The sequence below is a fragment of the Delphinus delphis genome, chromosome 16, assembly GCF_949987515.2.
Source record: "Delphinus delphis chromosome 16, mDelDel1.2, whole genome shotgun sequence".
Lineage (NCBI taxonomy): Eukaryota > Metazoa > Chordata > Mammalia > Artiodactyla > Delphinidae > Delphinus > Delphinus delphis.
This window is the reverse complement of record NC_082698.1, coordinates 12831417-12858301: the sequence shown is the minus strand read 5'-3', so window position 1 is coordinate 12858301 and position 26885 is coordinate 12831417. Positions and strand designations below refer to the sequence as shown.

The 26885-nt window shown below is 37.9% G+C and overlaps 1 protein-coding gene across 1 annotated transcript in view; it reads right to left on the bottom strand.

The window, feature by feature from the left end:
- Positions 1-13796, bottom strand: part of RAB11FIP2 (RAB11 family interacting protein 2) — a 41617-nt gene extending 27821 nt beyond the window's left edge. The window contains exons 1-3 of the mRNA XM_060033996.1: positions 12688-13796; positions 6807-7249; positions 5627-6095 (exon numbers count right to left, since the gene is read on the bottom strand). Coding sequence (XP_059889979.1) covers positions 5627-6095; positions 6807-7249; positions 12688-13040 — 1265 coding nt within the window. The 5' untranslated portion in view covers positions 13041-13796. The remainder of the gene's footprint in view (positions 1-5626; positions 6096-6806; positions 7250-12687) is intronic.
- Between the last annotated feature and the right edge of the window lie 13089 nt (positions 13797-26885).

Below are 26885 nucleotides of genomic sequence, written 5' to 3'. Positions count from 1 at the left end.
TAATGATGCTACGTGCTATAATAAATAAATGCAAAAATCACAGTAACAATATTCTGAAAATTTATCATTCAAGACAAGGTTCAACAGTTATTCTTGTTTATCAGGTGGCCTTCCAAATGCATTCAGGGACCCAGGTTGTCCCTATCTTATGGCTCTGCCCTTCTTAAAGACCCCCATCCAGCTAGTACAGGGTTCAGCAAACTACCTCTGTAAAAGGTCAAATAATAAATATTTTTGGCTTTGTAGGTCATACAGTCTCTGTCATAACTACTCAACTCTACCATTATAGCACAAAAGCAGTCATAAACAAATGGGCGAACTGCACTCCAAGAAAACCTTACTTGCGAAAACAAGCAGCAAGCCAGATTTGGCAACCTTCAGCCTAGGGTATGGAGGAAGACAGGCAATATGGGGGACTGTATAGGAGGTTTTCATGGGACTAGACCTGAAACTGGTATACAGTCATCCCTCGGTATCTGTGGGGTATTGGTTCTAGGATCCCAGGAGATTACTCAACTCTCTGGACGCTCAAGTCTCTTATATAAAATGCCATAGTATTTGCATGTAACCTACACACATCCTTCCCATATACTTTAAGTCACCTCTAGATTACTAACAACACCCAATACAATGTAAGTGCTATGTGAATACTGTAAATACAATGTAAATGCTATGTAAGTAGCTGCCAGCATGCAGCAAATTCAAGTTTTACTTTTTGGAACTTTCTAGAATTTTTTCCCCCAAATATTTTCGACCCGAGATTGATTCCACGAATGTAGAACCTGGGGATATGGAGGGCCCACCGTACATCTCTTCCACTAAGTCTTCAATAAGCCAGAACTTGGTCACATGTCCCCACCTAAGTGAACGGTCTAGCTCCATCTCTGTAAAAAAAAGGGAAATCTGGTTTGGTGAACATACCCACCTATTTCCACTTTCCAGAGGGAAAATAACCCAGTATCAAAGAAGAACTGGTTGTGAACAAATTATTGAAAACGGTATAACAAACATTCAGGAATATTTGTTTTTGGAAAGTTAATTACTGCTGATGCAAAAAATCATTATTTTACAAATTGTAGGGTTAACCACATAACAAATTAGTTGATACTGATTCTGCTAAACTACCTGTGATTTGTAATTAAAAAGCAAGAGCAAGAGCAATTTTAAAATACAAACAACTCAATACCAATAGTAAATTAAGAAAACACTTTCCTGAAAATTATAATCCCAGCTACCCTTTCACATACACGTGTAGTTGGACTTTTACAGCATGCCAAGTGTTAGACAGTGTCCACACTTCTTAGAATTGGCATCCAGGACACACACAATACGGTACACTCACCACACCCAATTCAGTGTTCTCTGGGTCCACAGCTAAACCATGTTTCTTAACTGGCTGCACTCAGGTTGGGACATGACTGAGCGCTGCCCAATGGGACACACGTGGAAGTAATGGGTACCACTGCCAGGCCTGGCATATAAAGACGTCCCACATGTGATCCTCCACTCTCTCTCCCTGCTGCCTTGGAGGATGGGTGTTAAAGGGTGGCATCACAAGAAGGAAGGCGTCTGGTTCCTGAGCAACTGTGTTGAGCTGAGCAATAGCATGGAACAAAGCAGCCACTTCTTCCAGCCCCGTCTCAGAGAATTCAATTGTGACAACAAGGAAAAATAAACTTTTACTGGAGCAAACCAATGAGATCTGAGGTTGTTTATTGCAGCTGATAACCTAACCTAATTAATACAGAGTTCTTAACAAACTCCAGAAATATGTTAATTAGGATATGAATATTAAATTTTGGTAGTCCCTTAAAACTCACTTAGATTTCTAATCATGTTTAGTTGTATATAAAAATGCACACACCTGCCTTTATGGATCTGTTGTTGGTGTTAGCAGGTGTCTCAGTGTTATTAGCCCACACTGAGCTGGAAGCAGGAGACTAAGGGAATGAGAGAATGAAAGTAGCATTTTAGGAAATCCATCTGCTATACCGTGTTCATTTAATCAAAAAATGCTTTCCAATACCAGCTACTTCCCATCATGCTGGAGATGAAGGGTTGAAAGATGAATGAAATGCAGGCCCTGCCCTCATGTTGTTCATGGAGGTGAGAGGGAAAAAAAGTGGCTGGTCACATTAGTGAACAATGAGATGCCCACAGAAAGGAAGATTAGGTAAGAACATGCTGCAGCACAAGGAACAGATACCTCTTCCTACAAGAGTAAGAGAGGCTTCAAAGAAGTGGGGGTGGGTAAGAGGAAAGAGACTGAGAATTAGTAACTGCAGGGAAAGGTGTTTCAAAGAGCCCTGCTCTTTGTAGAAGTAACCCAACAAAAAGCCTAACTCATTTCCTCTCTCAGTTTTATGTAAGACTATGGGATCTATTCCAAGAACAGAACCAAAATGCAGTAATTTTTGTGATTACGAGGTGATTTCTTCAGGTGGACTTTACTTACAAAGAAATAAAAACTAACTTTCAAGAAAGCGTTCCTTAGTATTTAAAATTTTTTTGGCATAAAGAAAATTCTACGGTTGTAATCATACACATTATTCACCCAGAGGGTAATAATATGGTTCCTGTGTACCTGCAATCATAGCGGAGACAGCTCACTAAAGAACAAAATCCAGTTCCACAGCTACATATTTTACCCTTCACTTTGTTCAGCATTCTCAAATATATCAGTCGGGCTTCCCTGGTGGCACAGTGGTTGAGAGTCCACCTGCCGATGCAGGAGACATGGGTTCGTGCCCCGGTCCAGGCAGATCCCACATGCCATGGAGCCTATGGTGCTGAGCCTGTGCATCCGGAGCTTGTGCTCCGCAACGGGAGAGGACACATCAGTGAGAGGCCCGCGTACCGCAAAAAAAAAAAAAAAGAAAAAGAAAAAAAAAGAAAACATCAGTCACAAGTGTCCAAGAGAGGACTTCCCTGGTGGCGCAAGTGGTTAAGAATCCGCCTGCCAATGCAGGGGACACGAGTTCAAGCCCTGGTCTGGGAAGATCCCACATTCTGTGGAGCAACTAAGCCTGTGCACCACAACTACGGAGCCTGCACTCTAGAGCCCGTGAGCCACAACTACTAAGCCCACGTGCCACAACTACTGAAGCCCGCGTGCCTCCACGACAAGAGAAGCTACTGCAATGAGAAGCCCGCGCACCACAACAAAGAATAGCCCCCCTCGCCGCAACTAGAGAAAGCCCATGTGCAGCAACGAAGACCCAACACAGCCAAAAAAGTAAATTAATGAAAATAAATTTTTAAAAAAAAGAGTCCAGGAGACTCTGTAAATGGATCTATTTAGCACTACAGAAAAAAATAATTCACAGCATGTGTCCTAGTGATGTGAGTCTATAGCTTCAAAGTGCATTTGGTTTAGATGTTAAGGTGAGAAATCTAAAATGTCCCATATAACTGAGGAATGATACTGGGAGGATAAATATGAATAGACCAAACTACCTCAGACTATATCCTTCCTAATTCCACTCGAGACAAAGTTGCTTTCCAAGAATTTGAACTGTACTCTCTTCCTAGATCTATTTATATTCAATCCTTCTTTTTTTATACTATTAATTAGACCTACCCCTTTATTGCAAATGTTTCACATTTATCACAAAGATGGTTTGTGACACAAAAAGGAAGAGTAACTTCTCAGGAATCTACAAATGTTTCTGTTCTTATAGCTGGCATCTCATGAATATGAAGAAGAGAAATTCTTAAAGTTAAAAAACCTATTGTTTTTCACACATTTGCAATCATTTTATATAAATATCACGAAACAGCTCTAATTTTGATACAGTATTAATATCGAAGTAACCCAAAACAAAGCCTGAATTTCACAAAATGCCACACTCACTTTTAAAACATTAATTTTTAAGTCCACGTAAATAAGCCCAAGTATAAGGCAATTAAAAATTTGAGGATAATGGGAACATATGTTTATGTATGACTGATTCACTTTGTTATAAAGCAGAAACTAACACACTATTGTAAAGCAATTATACCCCAATAAAGATGTTAAAAAAAAAAAAAAAAAAATTTGAGGATACCTATTTTTCCATATGCTGCCATAATTTAAAAATTATTTTCCTATTGTTTCCCATTTTTCTTGCTTTTCTTTGACTCTAACATTATGTAAATTATCCAATCTCTAAGTTATCTCAGTTCTTTACAGTAATCCTCTTCAAAAAAAGTTCAGTTAAAGAGGGGAAAAAAGCAAATACATTTCTATTTACCTCTGTAGTTTAAGACTTAACCGCAATATGTGAAGTACACTATGTAAAATACCAAAATGAAATGCTTGAGAATAGCATGAAAAAACCATGGACTCTTCAATAAAATATTAATACCATATGATAAAAACGTATTTCTTTGGAGTACAGTCTATAAAGAAAACTGAACAATACTTTCTAAAGCCACAGCAAATACCCATTTATTGATAAAAGAAACACAAACTTTCCCTGGAAAACTCTAAATGCATGTTTTAGAAGATCAGAAGACAGGCAGGAGATCACAAGCCTAAAAGGGCAATTGTTAGTACTATTTTCTGTTTATAGTAGGACAACACAAAGCACTGTTCTTGAACAAAGTATGACATGGCAATGTAAACAGCAACCACCGTTTATGGGTTCCCTATTTGGGGCCTGGCTTTGTACCATGTACTTTATCATTTATCGTCTCCCAATCCTATCAAGTAGATATCATTTTCCTTATTTCAAAGATGGAGATGCTGAGGTTGAGAGAGGTCACAGAGCTACTGAGCCAGGTTTCCCACTGGGGTCTGAACACCATACGTCCTTGCCTTGGGAAAGAACGTCTATGTTACATGGCAAACAGCCTACCATGCTCTTCCATGATGACTGCTTAAGGTTCCAATAAATTCATCTTACTCTTTGCTTGAGGTTTCCTTAATCAGCTATTCCACCATTCACTTCTGCAAAATCTATCATTTTATTTAAACCATACAGTTCCAACCTGTACTAAGGAATTAGAAAAGTACTATTACATAACTGAGAACAGATTTTGAAAATCTAAACCTTATCATGATAGATTATTTCTATAACTATAAGTCATCATTACAGATACTCTTTGATGTATTTATAGTACCCACAAGGTTCACTGAATTCCAATAAACATTCACAAATAAAAACTACTCTAAATAGCCATTTAATAAGGATAGTTAACACCTATTATGAAAACCATTAATACTGAAGCCAGCATTTCTTAAAGAATAGTCCATAGGCTGCTATTGGTCCATAACTAATCTCCGGAAAATAACATCTAGAAACACAACTTATCACCTAAATTTCTGGCTTGAATTAACTCCCACTGGTGATTCACTCCCACTACGTCTCATCAAAAGCTATGCTGTTTTCTCTGTAAGTTTCGGTGAGCTTCTGGCTAACATAAGTAGAAATAAACTACAGTGGGGATTAAGAATCTTTTATCCTTCTAAGATAAAAAGTTCAATTCCAAAGATGTATGCAACACTGCCCGGCTCCAAAATTAATTATAAAAATAAGATAAGAATTATTTTTCAAGTAAAATAAAAGGAATTTAAAAAGGATATTTGATACTTTCAAGTACAATATTTTCCAAAATAGCACAATTTCCCCCCGTTTAAGCTTACCTTGAAGATGGCATTATATTTGAAGCCCTGAATTTTGTTGTAAACGGATTAGTTGACTCATAATCAAAATAGTCCTGACGATTTTCACTAAATGCATTAGGTGATTTCAAGTCACAAGGGCTATCAGATCCCCCATTGTTAAGTCTATCAGATCTTCTGCTGTCTTTTTTTCCAGTCACTCTTTCAAACAGGCTAACTTTCTCCCTTTTTTCTCTTTTATTTTCTTTTCTTACTTCAGTTGATTTTGAAAATAAATTCATGCTGCTGTCCCACGATTCGTTGCTTTCTTCAAATGGATTTTTCTTCCTTGGCAGTGTTGCAAATTTTTGGGGTAATGAAGCAGTCACATTTGTAAATGGGTCATTTTGTCTTCCGAAAGACGATTCACCTTCACCCACACTGCTGTCAGGTTGGTTCATTTTAGAAGTATCAAAGCTTAATGTTCTTCTGTGTGGAGATCTGAGACTTCCTGCAAACAATTTTGTAGTTAGTACATAATCAGTGACACATTACATCACACTATTTGACATGTTCTGTGAGCATACTGCTGTTTTTAGAATGAGAGCAATTAGCTATTTAAAGATATTAACCTTTTAAAATAATCAAGGAAAACAACCTTAAAATGCTAAGGTACAGCGGTATGTAGGCTAATAACAATTAGTATCTTGCTAGACAATTAGTAATTTACTCAGCTCAGAAAGAAACAATCACATAAACAAATTATAATGTCAAAACTAAAGGTTCTGCTTGGCATCATAGTGCTATAAATTCTCAGACTTTTTTTCATCATTAGCATTAAATTTACTTTCTTACTTCTGAACATTAAAGGTTTCTTTTCTAGGAACTTTCTGATGAAACGGAATATTCATTTATGCTTCAGGCTTTTGAGACAGGAGAAACGGCAGTTAAGAAAAAGAAGCCAGGCCATGAAAAGAAACCAAGAATCATTTTTATTCTCTAATAATATAAATACAGTACTGAATGCAGACAAGCTCTGCCTTTAATATACTTACCAATTTTGAGTACAGTAGGTACTCAATAAATATTTGATGACTAAATTTAGAAAATACTAGCAAGAAACTCCAATTCTTATTCTCTAACTTTGAAGTCAAACTTTAAAAATTAAGAGGGTAGTTCAAACCACGGAGGATCAACAAGAAAGAATGCATGAGTCACTTACCACTTTCCGGAACTGCTCCAAAGGAACCTATCTGGTGTCCGAGAAGATGCGTTTGAGCAACAGTGCCAGCCTTCAGCTTCTCCGAGGATACGTGGGCCCCAGTTAAATCAGACATTGAATGCGCTGAAGAGAGTCGCTGAGGACCCAAAAGGAAAGGCTTTTTTGGTTTAGATTTCATCTGTATTTCACTACTTGAAAATTCAGTATTGGCATCAGGCATGTGAGAACTTGGAATGATTGCAGAAGATGTATCAGAAAATGTCCCATCATTTTTTCTACCTTTCATCTTATCTTTTAATTTTGCAAAAGGAGATCTTGTTTTGTCCTTCATTGATAAGTCAAACATACTTGCTGTCATATTGTTCCTCATAAATTGAATATTGACCTTTATCTCACCCCTGTTTTTGGCTCTTTTTCCTTGTTTGGATTCTAAACTAAACCACCTTAAAGAGAAGGAAAAACTGGGTTGTAACATGTAATGAAGAGAGGATTATTGAGCTCTGTTGTATACAAACAGCTTTTTAGGTAAAGTTACTCTACATCAAGGCAATCTAAGCACTAAACGAGAAATTGTCAGCCAGACTGCTTCTGGTTTTATTCAATGCTTCATTTAAAAAACAGATAAGTCTCTGTCATGTGGCATATACAGAAGGAATCAGTCTTTTTTGAAAAGCTATTTAGACAACTTTTTCTTTCATGATTTGAAAATCACTCATCATCAAAAATTCTTACCAACCATACATAGCCTATTATGTTTCCATCTGGGGTAAGTGTTGCTAATGGCTGAAGAACATTTTTTAGCATTAAAAGACACTAAGATAGAGACCCTGAAATAATTCATCAATACAAACTATTTTTGAGCACCATAAAATGATAATGACTAATTTTTTAATAAAATAATAAACATTTAGCCTCTATCTCAAAATAGTTCCTCTGCAAAAGCTATTAAAAGAATTTTGTTAATATGGGAGACTACTCCATATAGTTTGCTAATCATGAAAATCGCATATGATATAATTTGCATTCATATAAAATGGGTCAAAGCCTCTTCCTGAATAAAATATGCAAATTAATAAAATGCAAGAAGTGACAAATAGTCATAAATCTTGTAAAGCGTTTTTGATGAAAAAAGAAAGCTTACGTGCGTCCTCTTAGAATCTATTTGTTTCATTAACTACTGGTACTGTGACAATACCAAATAAAACTTATTTTAACTGGAGCCATATCCTATGCTTTTAGTCACTTCAGTGAATTACACTGCCCATTTTTAAATGATGTGTAAGAAGCAAAGTTTATTTTGGTTTTGTTTACAGTATTTTTATCCATGAGAACCTCTCCAGCTGTTGGTGTCACAAATGGTCAGTCTACAGGGCAAACAGCCAAAAAAACTACAAACGCCAGCCTAGAAGAGAGTTTCCACAATGTTTTCACATTACTTAACAATGAAGTATATTATCCGTCCTGTATATATCTGATATATCCCGTATATATCCGTATATTATCGGAGACAGGTCATCATTTAAATACAGCTCTGCAAGTGTTAAATTTTCTTAGCTACAAAAGGAACTCTGATCTAATTTTACAGGATATACCAGAAGAAGCTACATTTACTATCAATTGGAAGACTGGTTCAAAGGCCTTTCCAGGCAAAAGAAAACTGGCACATAATACATATACCAGCTACATCTTAGCAAGTAACATGCAAGAGAAATATTTTCTATTTAATTTGAAGCAATTCAATCAATTAAGATCTAGTTGCATCAAAACAAGCAATTTTTTAAAGAGAATATCTTATAATAGAAAGCATTAACATGAATATCTTATAATAGAAAGCATTAACCCTAAATAGAGAAAATCCCTTATCTGAGGCAAATGGTGAAATCTGAAAACTCAGAGACTAGAAATAAAAAATTACAGCAATAAATTCTGTGGAATAGAGAACCTTCAACAAAACAAAGTTGAGCACTCGAAAAGCCTGGAAATGAAGCAAGGTTATATATCCAATTATTAACTCACAGTTTGGGGAAACAGAGCATTTTCCATGGGGGAGAAATCCTTCCGATGGATGGCCCATGAGAAATGCTCTATTAACAACTCAGGTTATATAGAAAATAGGTGAATCCACTTTGCAAGAAATGCACCCCCCAACCCCACAAATCCCCAAACAAAATGAACCAAACAAAAACTCCAAGCATATAGGGTTTGCATGTGTATAACAAATCAAAGCAAATCTGAGGAAAAAATGAAGCAATAACCCAATAAATGTAAGGGAGTAAGGGTAATCGAAATTCATAAATTTTAGAAATGAGACCAAATAAATCATCTAGTCTAACATCCTTATTTCACATATGAGGAAACTGAGGCACAGAGAATAAGTAACTTCTCAATGTCAGATCGGAGTCAACAAGGAAAATAGCCAAAATTGATGAATAACAGCTGCATGAAAATAGTAGTTGTTTTGTATCTAATGAATCACATATGTCAATAAGGTTAAACGCATACCAGGTTGTACCTTACAGGACACTGTATTTAATCAGGAGACATGAGAGCCAACAAAGAAGGCAATGTAGGTTTTGTCCTGCTAGACTGTAAGCTCCTTGAAGGCAGTGTGCCTCGCACTAAATAAATGTTTACTGAATTTTCATTTCTAGAACTATATTCTTAAAACAGCCATGCTACAACCCTGTGTGTGTGTGTGTGTGTGTGTGTGTGTGTGTGTGTGTGTGTGTGTTGCACTGTTTTGTTCTTTGGTAAGGAAAGATAAAGACTTAGGTAAGCTTTAATGGATAAAGCAAGTCAGTGTTTGAATATAAACTGTAAAAACAGTATTTTCCTTCCTCCTCGTCAAAAAAAACCCTCCAAAAACCCAACTGCGAAGAACTTTAATATACCAACTGAAAATACAGGCATGACAAATAACTCTAGCTGCTTTGTTTTGAAAGTGATATAATAGGGAAGTCTTAATGAGACCTTCAAGAATCATTCCAGAGATAGCACTTGTTTTCCCAGGCTTCAAAAAGATAAAATGAAGACATAGCATTTGAGGCTTAGTGGATTAATGCTGATTTTTTTTTCACCTCTGGAGTGCTGGATTTAAACTGTATATGGCCTCTGTTCAATTTTTAGTGGGCACAGGTCCATGTTCAAAAACCACCACACATGTGGGAACTATTCCCAAGCAATTGGTACTGTGTGGTCAGAAATGGGACAAGATTGGCAGTAAGGGTGCCAGAGGCCAGGACGCAGGTGCACTGCAGAGCTGCACACAAAAGTCCTAAAATCTGCATGTGCTTGAGTCATACCTAACTCTGGGGACTCTGATAGTTACTACTTTTCATGAGCATTTAAAAAAAAAAAAATCAACATCACCCACTTCTGCTGTTAAAAAAAAAAATCAATCGGTATTACATAACAGCATGAACTATTTTACCATTCTATTATTAAATACTGTATTGTTTCCTTAAATCTCGTGCCAGAACCGACCCAGACACCCATTAAAGTGGGAGATACAGAAGTTCTCTTTCCATGCCCCACTCAAAGTGTTCTGGCTCAGGCCCCTCTTCCCCTCTCCTTGAAAGAAAAAAAAAGGCTTTTAATTTCAAGGTATAAAAATAAGTAAAATGATAGTTTTAGCCACCACACTTCTTGGCTTGTCATAACACAACTGGAAGACAAGCTGTAAATACTTGTCTTCAGTGTCAAGAGTAGAAACTGTCACACCCAGCAGTTCCATGGGACTTCTAAATCAGCTGGTAGCCTTCATCACTCATACCGGTTTTCTAAAAAGCACTTGGGAATATGCTGACAAGGCTCAACAATGTGCAGAATATTAAATATCTTTCTTGCAACACACCGGTGACTCAAGTCTGTCTCTTACTGGGCCATATGTACAGCTGTGCTGGAAAAGGAAGCTATTAACTATATTAAAAAACTAGAAATATTACCAATAAAGAGATCTCATCAAATACGTGGTCCCCATTTACCCACAAAGAAAGAAAATGTTAGGGATTTAATAACATATGAAAATCACTTTGAATGCAATAACATCACAAGCGCTCTTGATAACATTTAAAAGCATTTTCCTTCCCAAAAGTTCTAATCCATTTCATATAGTAGCCAATAGAGAATTTCTGTACGGAGACTACGATATTGGAGTATCGCTTACAGCCAACTTTATTGTAATTGTGATGCTGCCAAAGATAAGGAGTAAAACAAGAAGAAACTTTAAAAGCTTATTTCATCCTCAGAATCTCTGGGTTCACACAGTTGGGCCTACTTTCACTCGGAAAACTTATATTTCAGAGAAGGCCTGTAGTATATCAACCATTAACACTAAAAGTACGGAAAATGCAGTATGAAATTTGCAGATGCAATATACTTAAAAGTTTACATTCAAAACACTTCTAAATATTATTTAGTAAGGTCATCTAAAATTGGCAATTTGAAATAAATTATTTGGTGATTATCCATTTTTCAGTTTAAATTTGATGAAGAACTCCTCAGAAGTAACTGAATGCTACTTTGTAGGTATCAAACAGTGTTATTAAAATCATTGATATATATTCAACTTTACACTTTTCTTTAAACCCTTTTCTCTCCTTTTAAAATATTTTCATCTCTTCAGTTAAATATTTACCATTTTCCTCCAGCATTCCTAGTATTACTTATCTCTCTACCCTTTTATCCCACATATATTAAACCAAAGACCTGATTAAAAAATTTTTTTTCAATAAAAACTCCAATCAAGAGAATCTTGCAGGAAGATATGTACAGAAAGAACATGAGATGGCTGTTTTAAAATATAAGAAAATAACATGAACTTCAAGAAAGTTATTATAAAAGTTCTTCTTAAAAGCATAAATAAATTTCAGTTATAACTGAAACAGCAAAGCTATTTTTGGAATCTGAAGTCCTCATAAATTCAACCTATATTTTTCTCTCACTAATTACATCAACTTTAATGTTTTCTCAGACTAGAGAAATTATAAGTTTAAGCAAGGGGTGAGTATCTCTATCTCAGAAAACATACTATTTTCAATTTAAGACATATATCCTAGTTTTAACTTATATTATGGTTTTTTAAATTAGAATACATCTAACCTAAGTTTGTAAGTCATATTAAAAAGCCCATGTTTTTATTGAAGATGTCATTAAATCATTTCATCACAAGAATTTAATCACTGTCTCCAATCTGACTAGCATTTAATATGGTCTAAACACACTGGCTTTACAGAACTAACTTTGAAGTAATTGCATTCAAGGTTGAGGATATCTGTACATACTTTTAAAACTTTTCTTTTAATAGCTTTAGACTCCATGAAGATGTACTGATCCTTAAATCTGAGCTAAAATAAAAGTCAACTGTGTTTATAATGATGAAATAAAATACTGAGTTCTAAATTTGGTAATTTACCACTTAACAGCTTCAGAGTTCAATTAAAAAATATATATATATATATATAAGACGTCATATTGGCAGACTTAATTTTCTGATGTTCCATTTTCTGAAAAACTGTTCATGTTTAAAGATTGTAACAATTTACATATATGTTGTTTTAATTGGTCAACACTATGGTCCAGTCCTCTTATTAAGCAGTGAAACAATGTTTACTTAAAATCCTGCGCAAAATATTCAACTATTGAAGATGTTTACCTCAAACAAATGAGAGAGTAATGGATCATTAAAGACTCCACTTAAAAAATGTTTCTTCACAAGGGCTATTTTTACTTCAGATTCATGCAAATATGGTGTTTAAAACTGGGTCATATTTCAGTCCAAAAACCAATGCCCTAGATAGACAAATAATTTCCAAGAACAGGAAATCCATAAATGAGATAATAGTTAAACTCCCCCCAATTCAAAATAAATTACATAACTTACTCTGTTTTCCTTCTTTGTTTGTCCTCAAAGATGTCATTGAGATTGATGGCCACCTGCCCTAAAAACTTATCCAGACCCACCAGGGACCTGTGCATAACTATGAGGAAAAGGATGTATTTCTCTGGATTCCCCTGCATTAGCAAACCAGGCAGCTCAAAAGAGGCCTCTTCCTTCCAGACTGGCTCAAGGGTTTTCTCAGCTACAGACGTGGAGTACTTTTCCTTGCCCAGCTGAATTATAGTGTATGTGTCATTGGTGCCACTTTTGCCTTTTGGCTTAAGATCTTTGGCTTGGAGCACTGTGACCTGCACGTGGGTCGGAAACCACTTTTGGGCTTGCTCGGAAAGCATCATTCTGTCCTTTTTCTCTGCACCGAGTTCACCAGCGCAGGCAGGGCCCCTCCCGCAGGGAGAGCCTGATTCCTTAAATCACTGCATCCTAAGGACACTTAACGGAGACAGGCAAACTCACAGCTGCCCGACTTCCCTACGGCTGATGTCCAAACGGCTTGCTGGGGCAGCCTGGGGGCACAGCTGCTCTGGGGGTCCCCTTTCCTCTGGAGAAGCACAGGGGCCCACCATCACCTGGCCGCGCAGTCCAGGCCTCCGCGCGGAGGCCCGCGCCTCGCGTCCGCACCTCCACGCTCCGCCGGCCCCGGGGACTGGCCCTCGGCGGCGACTGGTGGCTCCCAGGCCTCCGGGCAGGTGAGGCCAGGCCGCCAAGGCCCGAACGGAGGGCGGCAGAGGTGGGAGGGCGCCCCCGCCCCAATTCGCAGCCCCGGGCTTTCCGCCCGCCTCCTCCGCGCCTCCCGCCCGCCCGGCGCTGGTCCGCGGGCCCGGCTGGGCTCCTCCTCCCGACCCCGGTAATACGAACCGCCGGCGGCTCGTGCGGCCTCGCTCCCTCTCGCAAACCTCTCCCGCCTCCTCCCCCTCGCCTCGGCTCCTCCTCTCGGGCGGGCCTGGGGGCGGGGGCGGGTCGCTGTGGGGTGGAGTGGGACCGGGGGCGGGGGACGCTGCAGCTCCGGCGCGGAAGGACAGCGGGGTGGGCCGCTGGCGGAAGGACGGCGGGCGCGGGTCTCGGCCTAGCCGAGCCGGCGGCTCCTAGCACCAGGCGGGCGGCGGCACTTCCGGGTTGTCCTTCTCCATCTTGATCTCGGGAATGCGACGGGGCGGGGCAGGGCCGGGCGGGGCCCGGGGTCAAGGGTCAGCACCTCCCCGGTTGCCGTGGTGACCGGGGGCGTGTCGCGCGGGCGCTGAGGCCGTGAGCTAGGCGCCCAGTGCTGAAGGTTCCTCGAGCAGGGGGGCTCTGGGGACAGCGGGAGACTGCTCCGAGAGGAGGCAGTCAAGGCCCAGGGCACGCCCGGTCTTGGGAGAGACCCAGTTTCAATCTTTGGAAGCTGTCTTTACTGTACCGTGGATGCCCAGTGCCTGGCACCGAGCGGGCGTTGGATGAGTGGTGGTGAAATAAATCAGTCCCTTTAACTGGCCGAAAACATACTTTTCCCCAACCCCTTATCCACTCTTCCCTTTTTGAAAGGAGAGAAGGCTGCTAATTGACTGGAATGACATCCCCCACTCAGACGACAGGAAAAAGGGAAGCGGATAAAAGATTCCAAAGCTAACACAGGGGTTAATAAATTAGATCCTGGGAGGCACTGGGCTGGAGTCAGAAGACCTGGTTCTGATCCCACATCTGCCACCGTCGAATGTATGACCTTGGTCAAGTCATTTCCCCTCCCTGAGCCTCGTTTTCTTCACAGGTAAAACAGGTCTCCGTAAAGTCTGAGACGCCATCGCCACTCTGTGGGCTTACGCGTCCAAAGGACCCCCTTGGGCACTCACAGTCTGTTAGTCTATCTAACGTCAGACGCCAAACGCAGAGGTGATTCTGGTCGTATTCGGCTAAGTCAACTAAGAAAAGCAAACAGCCTCCCTCACCAAGGGCAACCGACAAGTTCCTTACCTGCCCTGAGGGCAAGTCCTGAGGGACACCAGCGCTGTTGGAATGGAAGGGACGGTGTTAAGAGAACAAAATGTGGATGTGTTAATACTGCATTTTTTCTGAAATCAGCCTGATCTAATGGGAAAAGTTTGGGTAATGGCTGATGAGTCAGGAGCCTTGCTTGATGTCCTGACTGCCAGAAATTCAGTACAAAGCTTGTGATGGGCACTTAGCTTCCTGAGACAAGGAAGTTAGATTCTGGGAGCCTGGATTTCCTGGTCCATAAATTGTTGATAAAATTGCTACTATAGAGTTGGGAGGGGTATTAAGAGATTATACATATTCATTTCCTGGCATAGTATGGAACATAATTCTAAGTCTCCCTTCCTCCCTCTATTTATTACAAGATACATTCTATCTTTATTGTATTTATTTCTGTTCATGTCTTATCTTCCCAAGGAAAGTCTAACCTCTTTGGATTGCCTTGTGTATCATGGATCATCACTTCACAGTGTTTAGCAGGCAGTAGACACTCAATTATTGAATGCCCTTCTCCCTTCACAAGACTAATTTTGAGAGTAAAACAATATGATAGATGTGTATACACTTTTCCAACTTAAAGTGACTATAAAAGTGTAAGGTATTGTGTTTATGATTTTCAGGCAATGTTTAAAACTTTTCAGTTTGGGGAGAACATTGTGTTCTCCATGTTTTCTCGCTATCCTCATGGGTACTAGCTGCAGCACTTAAAACTCTTAAGAAACAAGGGTCTTTTCATTACTTTTTGAATGGAGGTATGGGAGGGCCCAATGCATTTGTGTCAGAAGAGCAACCATACAGTTGGAAAACCTTAGGGGGAGAGGGGATAACGTTATATATTATTTTAATCTTATGGAAAGAAGATACTCTCCTGACTCTAAAGGACAGCACCACAAACCTCAAGACTACTCAGATTCTAGCACATTCTTTCAGGGACCCACTGACACTTGCTCGCATCTATAGATTTCATTTATTGGAAACCACAGTTTTTTAGTGCTGCTTACACACAGTGGCTGGTGTATGTTCTGCATGAAGTAGGCACTCTAAAAAGAGACATTAGATTAATTTATCACCAAGATATTCAGGGAACCGAACTACAGATGAATCTTGAATAATCTTGAGCCATCTAGAATGAAAAGACCTGGTTTTAGGTCATTCTGATGAAAGTTTACTATAAAATGTAAAAAAGAGGCAGAATTTTCCATCTCTGAGAGACAGTGTATGAAAAAGCCATGTGTAGAAAACAGAACAAAATCATCATACTGTTAATATTGCACCTGGATCCCAGAGTGGGCTGTTGTCAACCTGAAAGAAAAATATTCTCAGGGATTTTTAAAGGGTGCATTGGAATAGTCAACAGTGAAATTTCAACCAGTATGTCCAGGGAGAAATAAATTGACACCTGAAACTTACAAAAACAAGATAAACATCATGAAAAAAACTTAAGTGTAGAATTGTTATAAATTGCATTTTAAAAGTCATCATGTCTCTATTAAAAGTTGTAATTAAATAAGAAATAGGCAACTATAATAGTGAATGTGTGTTTCTAAAGAGCTTAAAATTGTTTGATAAGCTTTATTAATGATTATAAACTTGTTTACAAGTATCATTTCACCCATCTGAAATATAGCCATCTCTAGGGTGGAAGTTGGCAGCAATGATTCACAGCAATGCAGTAACAGACTTCAACAAAATTCAGGGAATACTCTAAAAGCAAGAGCTGAACAAATGGAATTACTAACATCTCTCCCTGTTGCACCTAAATTTCTTTTGAGTTTTCCCAAAACTTGGCTAGAGCCAAAATTGTTTAGTTTTACTATCTGGCAAGATCAGAAGTCATGACTTAATGTTCTAAGCCAAAATAAAAGAATAGTATATTTTTGCCCCGGAGAAAGCAAATAAACAAACAAATCAAAATGAACTAAATAGAACTTGAATTGCATTATAAAAGTGTTTTTCTATAAGAAAGTGTTTTTTTTCTTTTTTGATTATTTGTATGAAGAGTAAAAACATGTCAGTCGAGTCAAATATATGGTTGGCTCACTGTGAAATATAATGGTAATTATGTAAGATCTGAGATCAAAGTGGTTCTACAAAAATGTTTATTGTCTTACAGTCTAAAGATTCTTTTTACTAATTTAAAAATATACAAGGACCATAATTTAAACAGGGAAAAAGGATTGCATTCATAAGGACAACATACCAGAATTAAAGGAGTCACTTTTTAAAAATTACCCTATGACTAATGATATGTCCAGAAATGTTTGGTGTAATTCCAAAAATCAAGGGCTTGGAAAAATAACATATCTTAAAGGAGGAAAATGCTGAAATTTCTAACTGTTAACAATACTGCTGCAATGAATAAAAATGATTTGGCCAGAAAGTAAAACTAATCAATATTTATTCTTCAATAGTGGAGGATTCTACAGACGAAAATATTTACTAAATGCTGTACCTTTAATAAAATCCCATAAGGAGACTTATTCTAAGCATCATCATGAATCTTTCCATTTTTTTCCCCCTTTGGGCATCAGCATCTTCAAAATTAAGACTTGCAAATCTATTGTAGGACAATTATAGTGCTCTTAGTTTTTAAATAGCCCACATATACATTGCATAACATATACATTATGTACCAGATATTGTTTTCCAGATGGAGGTTCAGAAACACAGGGCAACAAGAAGCTTTCCCAATGTACCATTACAATCTTCAGACTTCAGATACACACACACACACACACACACACACACATGCTGCAAATATACATACAACTCAATGTATATAAAATATATATACATATACAATATGGCAAAACTCAGGGTTATGTTGGAGATACATACATAGATAAACTCCACATAATCAGTAAAAAAGTAAACTTGGCAAGCCAATTAGAAATTATAATAGCTATTAACTAGTATTGGGGTTTTTGGTGATTGTTTTGTTTCTATCATTGATTAATTTGTCTCTGGGATTGGGCAGTGTATGGACACAGTTTGTGATGCAGGAGAAGCAGTGTGGTGTGTAGTTTAAAGTGCTCTAGTCAACAGCCTGTATCTTAATCCCAGGGCTACAGATTCCTAGGTACATATCTTTAGGGAAGTAATTTTCCTTCTTTGGACCTCTGTTTATTCATTTGTAAAGTAAGAGTCTATAATAGGAACCACTTAAAGCATTTTCTATCATTTAATAATTTGAAGTAGTACGTCCATAACACAAAGAAGCAAATCGCATTATCATTATCTAATTGAATTTGGTCAATATACTAAAGCAGATCCCTTTTTATGTAATTTATTAATGAAGGATTTTCTAATTCAGGAGAAAAAGATCTTCAAAATGAGAGCTCTCTCTCCCAGATGAAAATGACCATCACAGAAAGGAAGTAAATATAACTTTTATTTATAGACCCTGCATGAGGAAATTGACACGAACAACTCAAGATTTGGAAGAAATTACATAAAGGGGTTTTGAAAAGTATTAAACTTTTCATTAGTAGTAATAAACCTAACTTCTATTCATATAACTTGTAGCTTTTTCAATCTATGAAGACATGCTGAGAAGGGTAAGAATTTGTGGACCAGAATTCATATTTGTACATAAAAATGTTTAGTATGGATGCTTTCTAATTTCCTCTTCATGGTATCTTACTATTATGTTGTGCAATTTTTGTTTCCTCAACAAAGTCAATACATGTTAACACACAGAACATGAACTGATTTACTTTAATACTTTATAGTAGTATTGGGTCAAATGAATAAGCCCGATTTGATCTTTTCTCCTTCCAAAGGATATTTAAATTGATTCTAATTTTTCAGTATCATAGACAATGCTGCAGAGATATCCATATATGTCTCCTATGCACATGTGCAGGGAATTTTTTTTTTTTGGTAATCGTGCCTCTTTTTGACAACTGACAATGAAATTATTAGGAGTTTGTGAATGATAGTGTGAGAAACCCATGGGCCTGAGCATCAGAAGACATGAGTTCTAATTCTGGCTCTGCATCTAAGGAGTTGTAGACGTGACAAGTCATAATCTTTCTGTGCCTCTGAGGCCCCTTCCACCTCCAGAATTCTCAAAGTTATATATAAAAATAAATAGATAAAATACTGTACATAATATATTATATATTACATACAACATAATATATTATAAATTTTACATGTTGTATATAGTATATAATATCTAATAACATATCATATATGCATATATAATATGTATAATTTATAATATATTATAATTTAATAAATATATATATTATAATGTATAATGTTATATGTTAATATATATGATTTGTTTCTATGTATACATATATTGTATATATTGATAAAGTAAACTAAGTTTATATATGTATGCAATTACTGAAAAGCAGAGATTATTGCTATTGGAAAAAGATTTTGCAAATACACAGGTATCTGTCTTCAAGTTGTGATTGTCTCACCATCATGAGTCTTACTGAAATCTTCCAGAACATTGCTACTTGTATGGATTTATGTGGAAGTTAACAAGGACGGGATAACTTTATTATTGAAAGAAATGTTTATCAGAGTTACATAAACTTATCATCCCCGTACTCGGTAAACATCTGTTAATAGTTTTTCATGACCAGTTAAGATCCAAGATGGAGGATTTTTAGAAACAAATAATAAGGGATTAGAATTACAATATTTCTGGAACTAATATATATGTTCTTTGGGAGAGCATTAAACTGGTGAGCAGCTTGCAAAACCATTTGATGGGATGTTTTTCTCCCCCTACATAAGATCTACTGCTCTCTCTCCCTTTCTACTTATTTAATCTATCCAAAACAAAGTAGAGGACTTTAAAAGTATTTGTTATATTTTGTGTGTTTGATATAAAGCCTGGGGAAAAGCATTTCATTTTGAGGGCTAGACCCAACTCTTCTTGCTCCAAGGTCAGATTTCTGCTAAGCGGTTTTCAATCAGCCAGAACAATGTTTTAGTCCATCTGAATGTCTGATAATAAAAATAGTTTTGGCTTAGAACCGGGTACTTATCTTTTACATGGTCTGGATTAGGTCACCTTCCGAGCACTTACAGGTTATGATATAGGGAACGATGATTTCGAAACCATATTATAATCATTTTCTAGTTATTGAAATGATCGTTGATGATCTCCATAGCCAGAATTAAGCATCGGACTTAGTTTGGCAAAGTAGACCTAAAAGCAATACTTGCTTCCAAAAAGTGAAGGAATAATGGAAGGAACATTGGACTGAGAGAGGCCATCTGGGTCAACCAACCAACAGTATGTATGACCCTGAGCAACTTAAATTCTTCTTTAGTAAAATAGCAACTTGTACCTTTCTTCTACTTCCAAACTTGGATCTCAGGTTATCCAGACCTACTTCCCAATGGACTCACATCAATAAGCAACTGTGTTTTACCGTGGTTGTTTATCAGGCTTACCCAGGAGGATAAGGTATTTAGATGGTGTAATTTGTGCCTGTAACTGTGCTCTTGTAACCTGAGGTCTTAAGAAAAATTAAGGAAGTTTTTAAAAAAAAACTCCTGTCCAAACTACAAAGTGCATTGTATGAATTTCTAAGCTCAAGTTTTGACTAAATCATCTTTGTAATTTCAAGGGGTTTTGTTTGCCTTTTCTACATACACTTGGACATTGGAAAGGAATGGAGCAAACTAGCTTTGTAAAAATGAAGTCCGGTGCATTAGGCACCTCAGGAATCAAGGGCTTGCAACATTTTCTAAAACAAGACTTTCTCCAAAGTTCCTGGGATACAGGCACTCACTCAGATAGAAACATTCACTCAACTTTGATTGAGTGTCCATCCCAGGAAAGGTTTTGTCCCTTGGGCACTAACTACCAGTGCAACCTCTGGAAAATGATGTAAACTCTCTAAATTTAGGTTTGCTCATCTGCCAAATGGGTTGTTGGGAGGATGAATTGAGGGGTCATGTAAAGTTCAGAGAGGACCTGGCACATAGGAAGTTCTCAAAAGATGTTCATTGCTATTGGGTTGGTGGTACAATTCCAATTCTCTTTGCAACGGCTTTCCTCATATCTGAAGGCAATGGCTAGCAGCACGGTTGTTCTGGGCTATTCTTCACCAAGGGGTTAAGGGTCTGGAGCTGCAGCAGGTGCTTCTCTAGCTCAGCAGGTGAGAGCCAGCCAGCGGAGACCCTGAGTTACTTTAGTTTCAAGCCAAACCCAATGTTGTTAGACACTTTTTTCCAAATAAAAATAAAATAACTCCTTAATATTTCAGACCTTCACTTAACATTTAATACTGACTTTTTAAAGTATCATTTTAACAACTTTATTAGACAGATTTTGAGTTGCAGAAAAATAACGAAGACTCCCTAAATTATGTACCTTCTATCTCTACAAGTAGCTGAATTAGAAACTTAAGTAATAGATCATATACCAGATAATATTTTAATATACTAGATTTCTACTTAGAATTGTGACGAATTTAAAAACAAAAGTATGACATCCTTTGGTACACCTAGTAACATAAACATTCAGCGACTAATCAGTGTTTTCGAACTCCCGTGTACCACTCTAATTTTAAGCATGTTATCTCTGTACTAATAATAATAGCTAATATTTGCTGATTGCTCACCTTACGCTAAATTCTTTAACATTGCATTCTCATTTAATTTGAAAGAGATAAAGCTATAGCCAACACAAACATCACCATTGCCTTTTCCTATCCCATCACAAAGAAGGAGGAAGGTTGTACAGTAGACTGTCCTCTTAGGCATTGCTCACACCAGGATGAGGCAGGAAACTTGGAAATCAAATCCTTCATATCCTTTGAACAACTCTTGTACCTCAATTGGCTTTAAGCATTATCGTAGCATCCTTGACACAATCCCAGAGCCTAACACTGCTTTAGTGAAAGCGTAGAGACAAACAAAAGACAATTGATCTATTTTGCAGCTCATGGCATACTCCCTGGAGCAGCAGCCTGTTCTGTGGTATTTGGCATCCACAAACTAGAGGGGATTGTAATGTATTAGTGAACCCTCTCCATTGAAAAACAAGTCATTTTTGATATCACTTCATTCTTCTGCTTTCATAGCTCAATGTTGGGAAATTGTTGGGTTTTCATTCAGGAGACCAAGGCTCACATAGTACCTCAGCCTACTCATTATATTTATTAGACATTTGCTGGAGAGTAAAACACAATAATGTATGGAAGAACATGCTGTAAACTATAAAGAATTTTACAAATATGAAATTTTATCATAGGTTTTAGTCCTGTATCTCTCACATGCATACCTACTAGCATTCACACTTTTTCTTCTAGCATCAATAGTTGCTTAGAATGATAAGTGTTGGACAGATTTAAAAGAAAGAAAATTCTAGTTTACCATCATTCAAGCTAAGTTCAACTCAATCAAATTTATAGGGTAATGAATAAATAATAACTTGAAAGCTACATAGATAAATATATGTGATGGGTCAAATACACTGTACTTAGACAGACTAAATGTAAATTTATTATGGAATGAGAATCCCAGTACCCTCTTGGAAAAACACACCTTAGCAAGCTCATGTGGTTGTTAAGGTTGATAATACGTTGATAACACCTTACGTGCTTCTCATTCTTAGTTATACCTGGTCCCCTTGTGACCTTCCTCCTAGTTTCAGGCAGCAGCTAGGAAAACCAGACTTACTGCACCAGGGTCCAGTATCAGCTTTGCCATGTCAAAGTAACCAGTAAGGGTAGAGATAACAAAAGCCAAAGTTTATGCAGTAAACAAAGAATTTTGGAAGAATGCAATTGATGGAAGAATTACACTGGACAAAGATTTTACTGGTCAGGGAGAAGGGAAAAAATAAGGATACTGGCACAGAAGGTCGAGCTTGTTTGATGTTTTTTAACGTGTGCATGGTATTTCTCTTCCTGCTTTTGTTGAGCATAAGAATTGGGCATATTGTTGATAAAGCCTCCAGACCAAAAGCGGTTATCGCTTGTATCTTGTCTCCTGGGAGGGTCCTTGAAGGTGTGCAAGGTACTAGAGCTCCCCACTCCTTTGCACCACGCTGCCTTGGAGCAGCTACTGTAGCAGTAGAACATCAGGGCAGGGGAACCCTAGGTAGAGAAGATCCAAGGTAACCCCCTGAGCCTCCTGTCATCAGAGAGGCACCAGAAAACTTCTGAGAATTTCATCTTCCCCAGAGAAGTGTGAAAATGACTAAGAAACCACTGGTAGACTTAAATGATCATCCAAATCAGGACTGGAAAGGATTGGAGTACACGGATCCAAGACCAGGAACCGACCACAATGGCACACACACGTATTGCTATACATAAGGAGATGCTATTGGGAACAGATTCCAACAGCCATGGACACACCCTGGCTGGTCCCCTGGGCCTCAAATTCAGTTCAGCCCTTAGAACTTCAGTTCTGTCCCAGGGAGAAGGATAGGGAGGCAGAAATTATTACCCGAGTTTAAAACCTGAAATTATTAAATTTATCCAGCTATGTTTTCTGGATGAATTTTGACAGGGATAGAAATGGAACAATCAAAACAGAGATTAAGTTGAATAATAGGGAAAATAGTTACATTTCTTACATATCACCCCAGGCTGTGGCCTAAAATACTATACTCACTACAAGGGGTAATACATTATAAGCAAAGTGAAGTGATTGCCAGAGCCCATGGATTTGAGGGGTCCCTCCATGATGTTATAAGATGGTGTTGGATCCCCTTTTCTATCAGCTTACGGTGGTACATTAGGACTAAATGTTAAAATGTATTAGCATATATAACAAACACTACAAATGTATTAACCTGAAGTGATGTCTCTAGTGAACTTGGTCCTGAAAATCACCTGCGGTGGATTGGACACCTGACCTCTCAACAGCAAACAGGGAAAAGACGTAGAGCCTTGGTTGATTCCAAAGGCAGTTGAAATTGATATCATGGTGTGGCTTCTTGCAAAGTTAATGCAAATTTTGCATGCATTGATGGAAATATAGTTCATGAAGGTACTCCAGTATTCTCCTTCACTCTGCTCTCCTGTTGCAGTGGATCACTGATCTGTGCCCCGACCTGAGGACATTTCCTCTGCACAGGCAATGCGTCTCATCCCTTGTCGTCTCAAGATTTTGCGTCTTCCATCCTCCCTTCTCCCTCCTGCATCTCAGCTGTTTTCTTCTCTACTGGATCAAATCTCATCAATATACATATTCTCCAATACTTCTCATATTAAAACAATAATCGCTCATTTGACCTTACATCCCCTCCAGCTACCACCCCACTTTTCTATTTCTTTTTGGAGGAAAACTTCCTGAAAGTCTTGTCAAGATTTGCTCTCTCTTTCTCCCATTTTCTACTGAAAGTGCTCCAATCAGATTTTGTCTTCCCTACTCTACACCTACATGTTGCCAGGGTCAATGGTCAGTCCTCATCTTATTGGGCAGATTAGCAACATTTGATACAGTTAATCACTTAATCGCTTTCTTTCATTCATGAGGTAAAACTGATGTTAGAATTTAGGGAGCAAAGACGTCTTAGAACAACACCAAGGTTCAAAGTGATGGCCTACTCTGTTGCAGTATTGGGTGTATTATAGTTTAATGTCATTGTGATATATGATGATTAGTAATGAAAATATAAACCAAGAGCTAGTTTCCTGTACTCATTTAGTGTATTTTTTTCAATTATATTTAAAATATGTTTTATATCCACCCACTGCTTCCACCATAAAAGTTATCAAACAGCCTATACTAGGTGCTTCTCTAAAAAGCATGATCACTAAAGACAACTTTTATTTGGTAGCTCTAACAAGGGACTTGGAGCTTGGACTTCAGGTATAAATATCTGCATCCTGGGACCTTTCTCTGGTTTGGTGATGTTAAGAGTCTCACAGACCCAGTTCAACTTTTCTTGAGGCAGGGCATATCAGAGTAGCTCTGACTCTATCCCCATGGCTGTGGCTGGATGGAGGGAGAAAGCTGGGACCCCACAGTCTGCAGAGGATTTCACCTTTATCAGGGATGTGGACAGAGCCAATTCTCTTGGACTAGGCTGTTGGTAGGCAACTACGATGAATGACATATAAAACGTTAAAACACAGACATTGAAGACTTTTGGTGTGGGTCAAGTTTCAGGGTCAAGCTTCACATAGGGACAAAAAATGCATTCTACTTCTCAGCTTAAATGAAATAAAGTGTTCACAATCACTAAATGTAAGCTCTTGTAATGTCGATGTTGTATGATCGAAGCCCATGTTACTCCAAGTATTTATTTCTATATTCTATTAGTGTTTGTAGATTTTTTTCTTTCAATTGTTGGACTAATAATGACTGCAAATTATAATTGCTAATATTCTCTAGAGTAGAAAGCTTTCAAATCACCTCCCAGCGTTAATACCTATTTAAAAAAAAACTGAGCTGCATTTGGAATTTCCTGGATTCTTCTGTTTGTCATGCAAATATTCAGCTCTGCTCTTTTTATGATAATATGAAATAAAGTAGTTTCTCATAGTAACATTGTAAATCATTTGCTTTCTATTACATACAGCTGGTTTTATTACTGTAATGATTTTCTGTGAGTGCCTATTGCAGAACGCATAAGATGCAATGTGATATTCCTTTATTCAGAAGTTATATGTAATTATTGTTTGCCCAGAAATAATGAGACAATTTGGAAATACAGTAATTTATTGTAATACATTTCTTTTAACTATGTATCTACAATGAGGGGGAAAAATCTAAATTTCTAAAAATGACATGCCATCTCTTTTTGTTGTATAGACTAGAGTTTTCATCTCACTGAAAATTCAGAATCAAAATCAAAAACAGCTGAGGTAGTTACTCGGGTGCCTTCCTTCAGCTTATTCAAAAGAATATAGGATGAACGGTAAGAATTAAGTAAACCACAAATTATTTTGGAGTGTCTGGTTTGCATTATAAATAAATTTTTCACTGCTGGTTGTTTTTTCAAAAATATTGCCTGTATTTTTGATATTCATTCCTGTGATCTAATGTAAACTATGTCCTACCAGTTTAACGTATTGTTTGTTCATGATTACATTTTTTTATTACAGTCATATGCTGTAAGTATTTCTCACTCTGCTCTTTTGGCTCTCCCCCAAATAGCAATACTCTTTAAGACATGTCATGGAAAGTGTTATTAAGAAAACTATGCCCCTTTCATGTTGGCATATACTAATTTCACACCTTGAATAGAGTCTAACCACATCAACAACGATGTATCCATTTTTAAGACGTGGAATTAAAGTTTATTTATTAAGAGGTAACAACAACAAAAAGTCAAAATAGAGCACCACTCTGGCACCAAAATTTTTTTCCTTATTGGTCTGGACAAGAATTTTTAAATACTTGATGGTAAATTTACATTAGTTTGTAGTTTGGTTTGTGAACCTTTTCGTATACTTGAAAATGGTAAATTTAGATAATATTCTCATATTTCATTCTTAATTACAAAGGGAGTGTCACCATCACAATGTATCCTGTATAACAGGGAAGAAAGAAGATTTCTAGTTATTGTCTGTAGGCCATATATTTTAGAAGTGTGTTTAATTCTCACTACAATGTTCTATTTTATTCTCATTTTCTTGGTGGCTCCATATGAAGGAGCAGAAAGTTTATAAGAGGGGGCAGAGCAGGGCAACACTGTACCAAGAAAGGTTTTGTGAGGCAGGTGTGATGGATAGGATTCTCTTCTTTGAAAAGGGCATTAGTGATGGAGGGGGCAGCGTGATGCTGACTGTGCCCAGAGAAAGCCATGGGCACCATCTACACAGGGGCCACCATATTGGTGGACATAGGGACCCAGGGAACCAGCTAGAGCAGCAATATGAGAAAAACCTCTCCACACAACCAGCTAGTGACCAGCTACCTTCCTCTTCCCAGGGGTATGAGTTCTTCAAAGGGGGAAGGGTCATCTCAAGCCATGTCCCCTCCCCCTCTTGCCTCACCCCCACTTTAAAGGAAGGCCAACCCACCTTGCCCTCCCAGGTCCCTTGAGCCACACATCTGGGGTAAAGTAAGGTTGGGTGAGTGCTTTGAAGAAGATGGAAATTGAACTTTATAAGCCAGACCCGATAGGTTTGTGTTTTAATTCCAGAGTGGCCAGAATATTAGGAGAGCTGCTGAAGATATTCTGGAGGGATGCGTTGATCATTAACTTCTTAAAAAGCCACCAGAAAACCAATTGATCCAGCCAGGAGAAGTTTATTAGATCTACTGCAATAAGA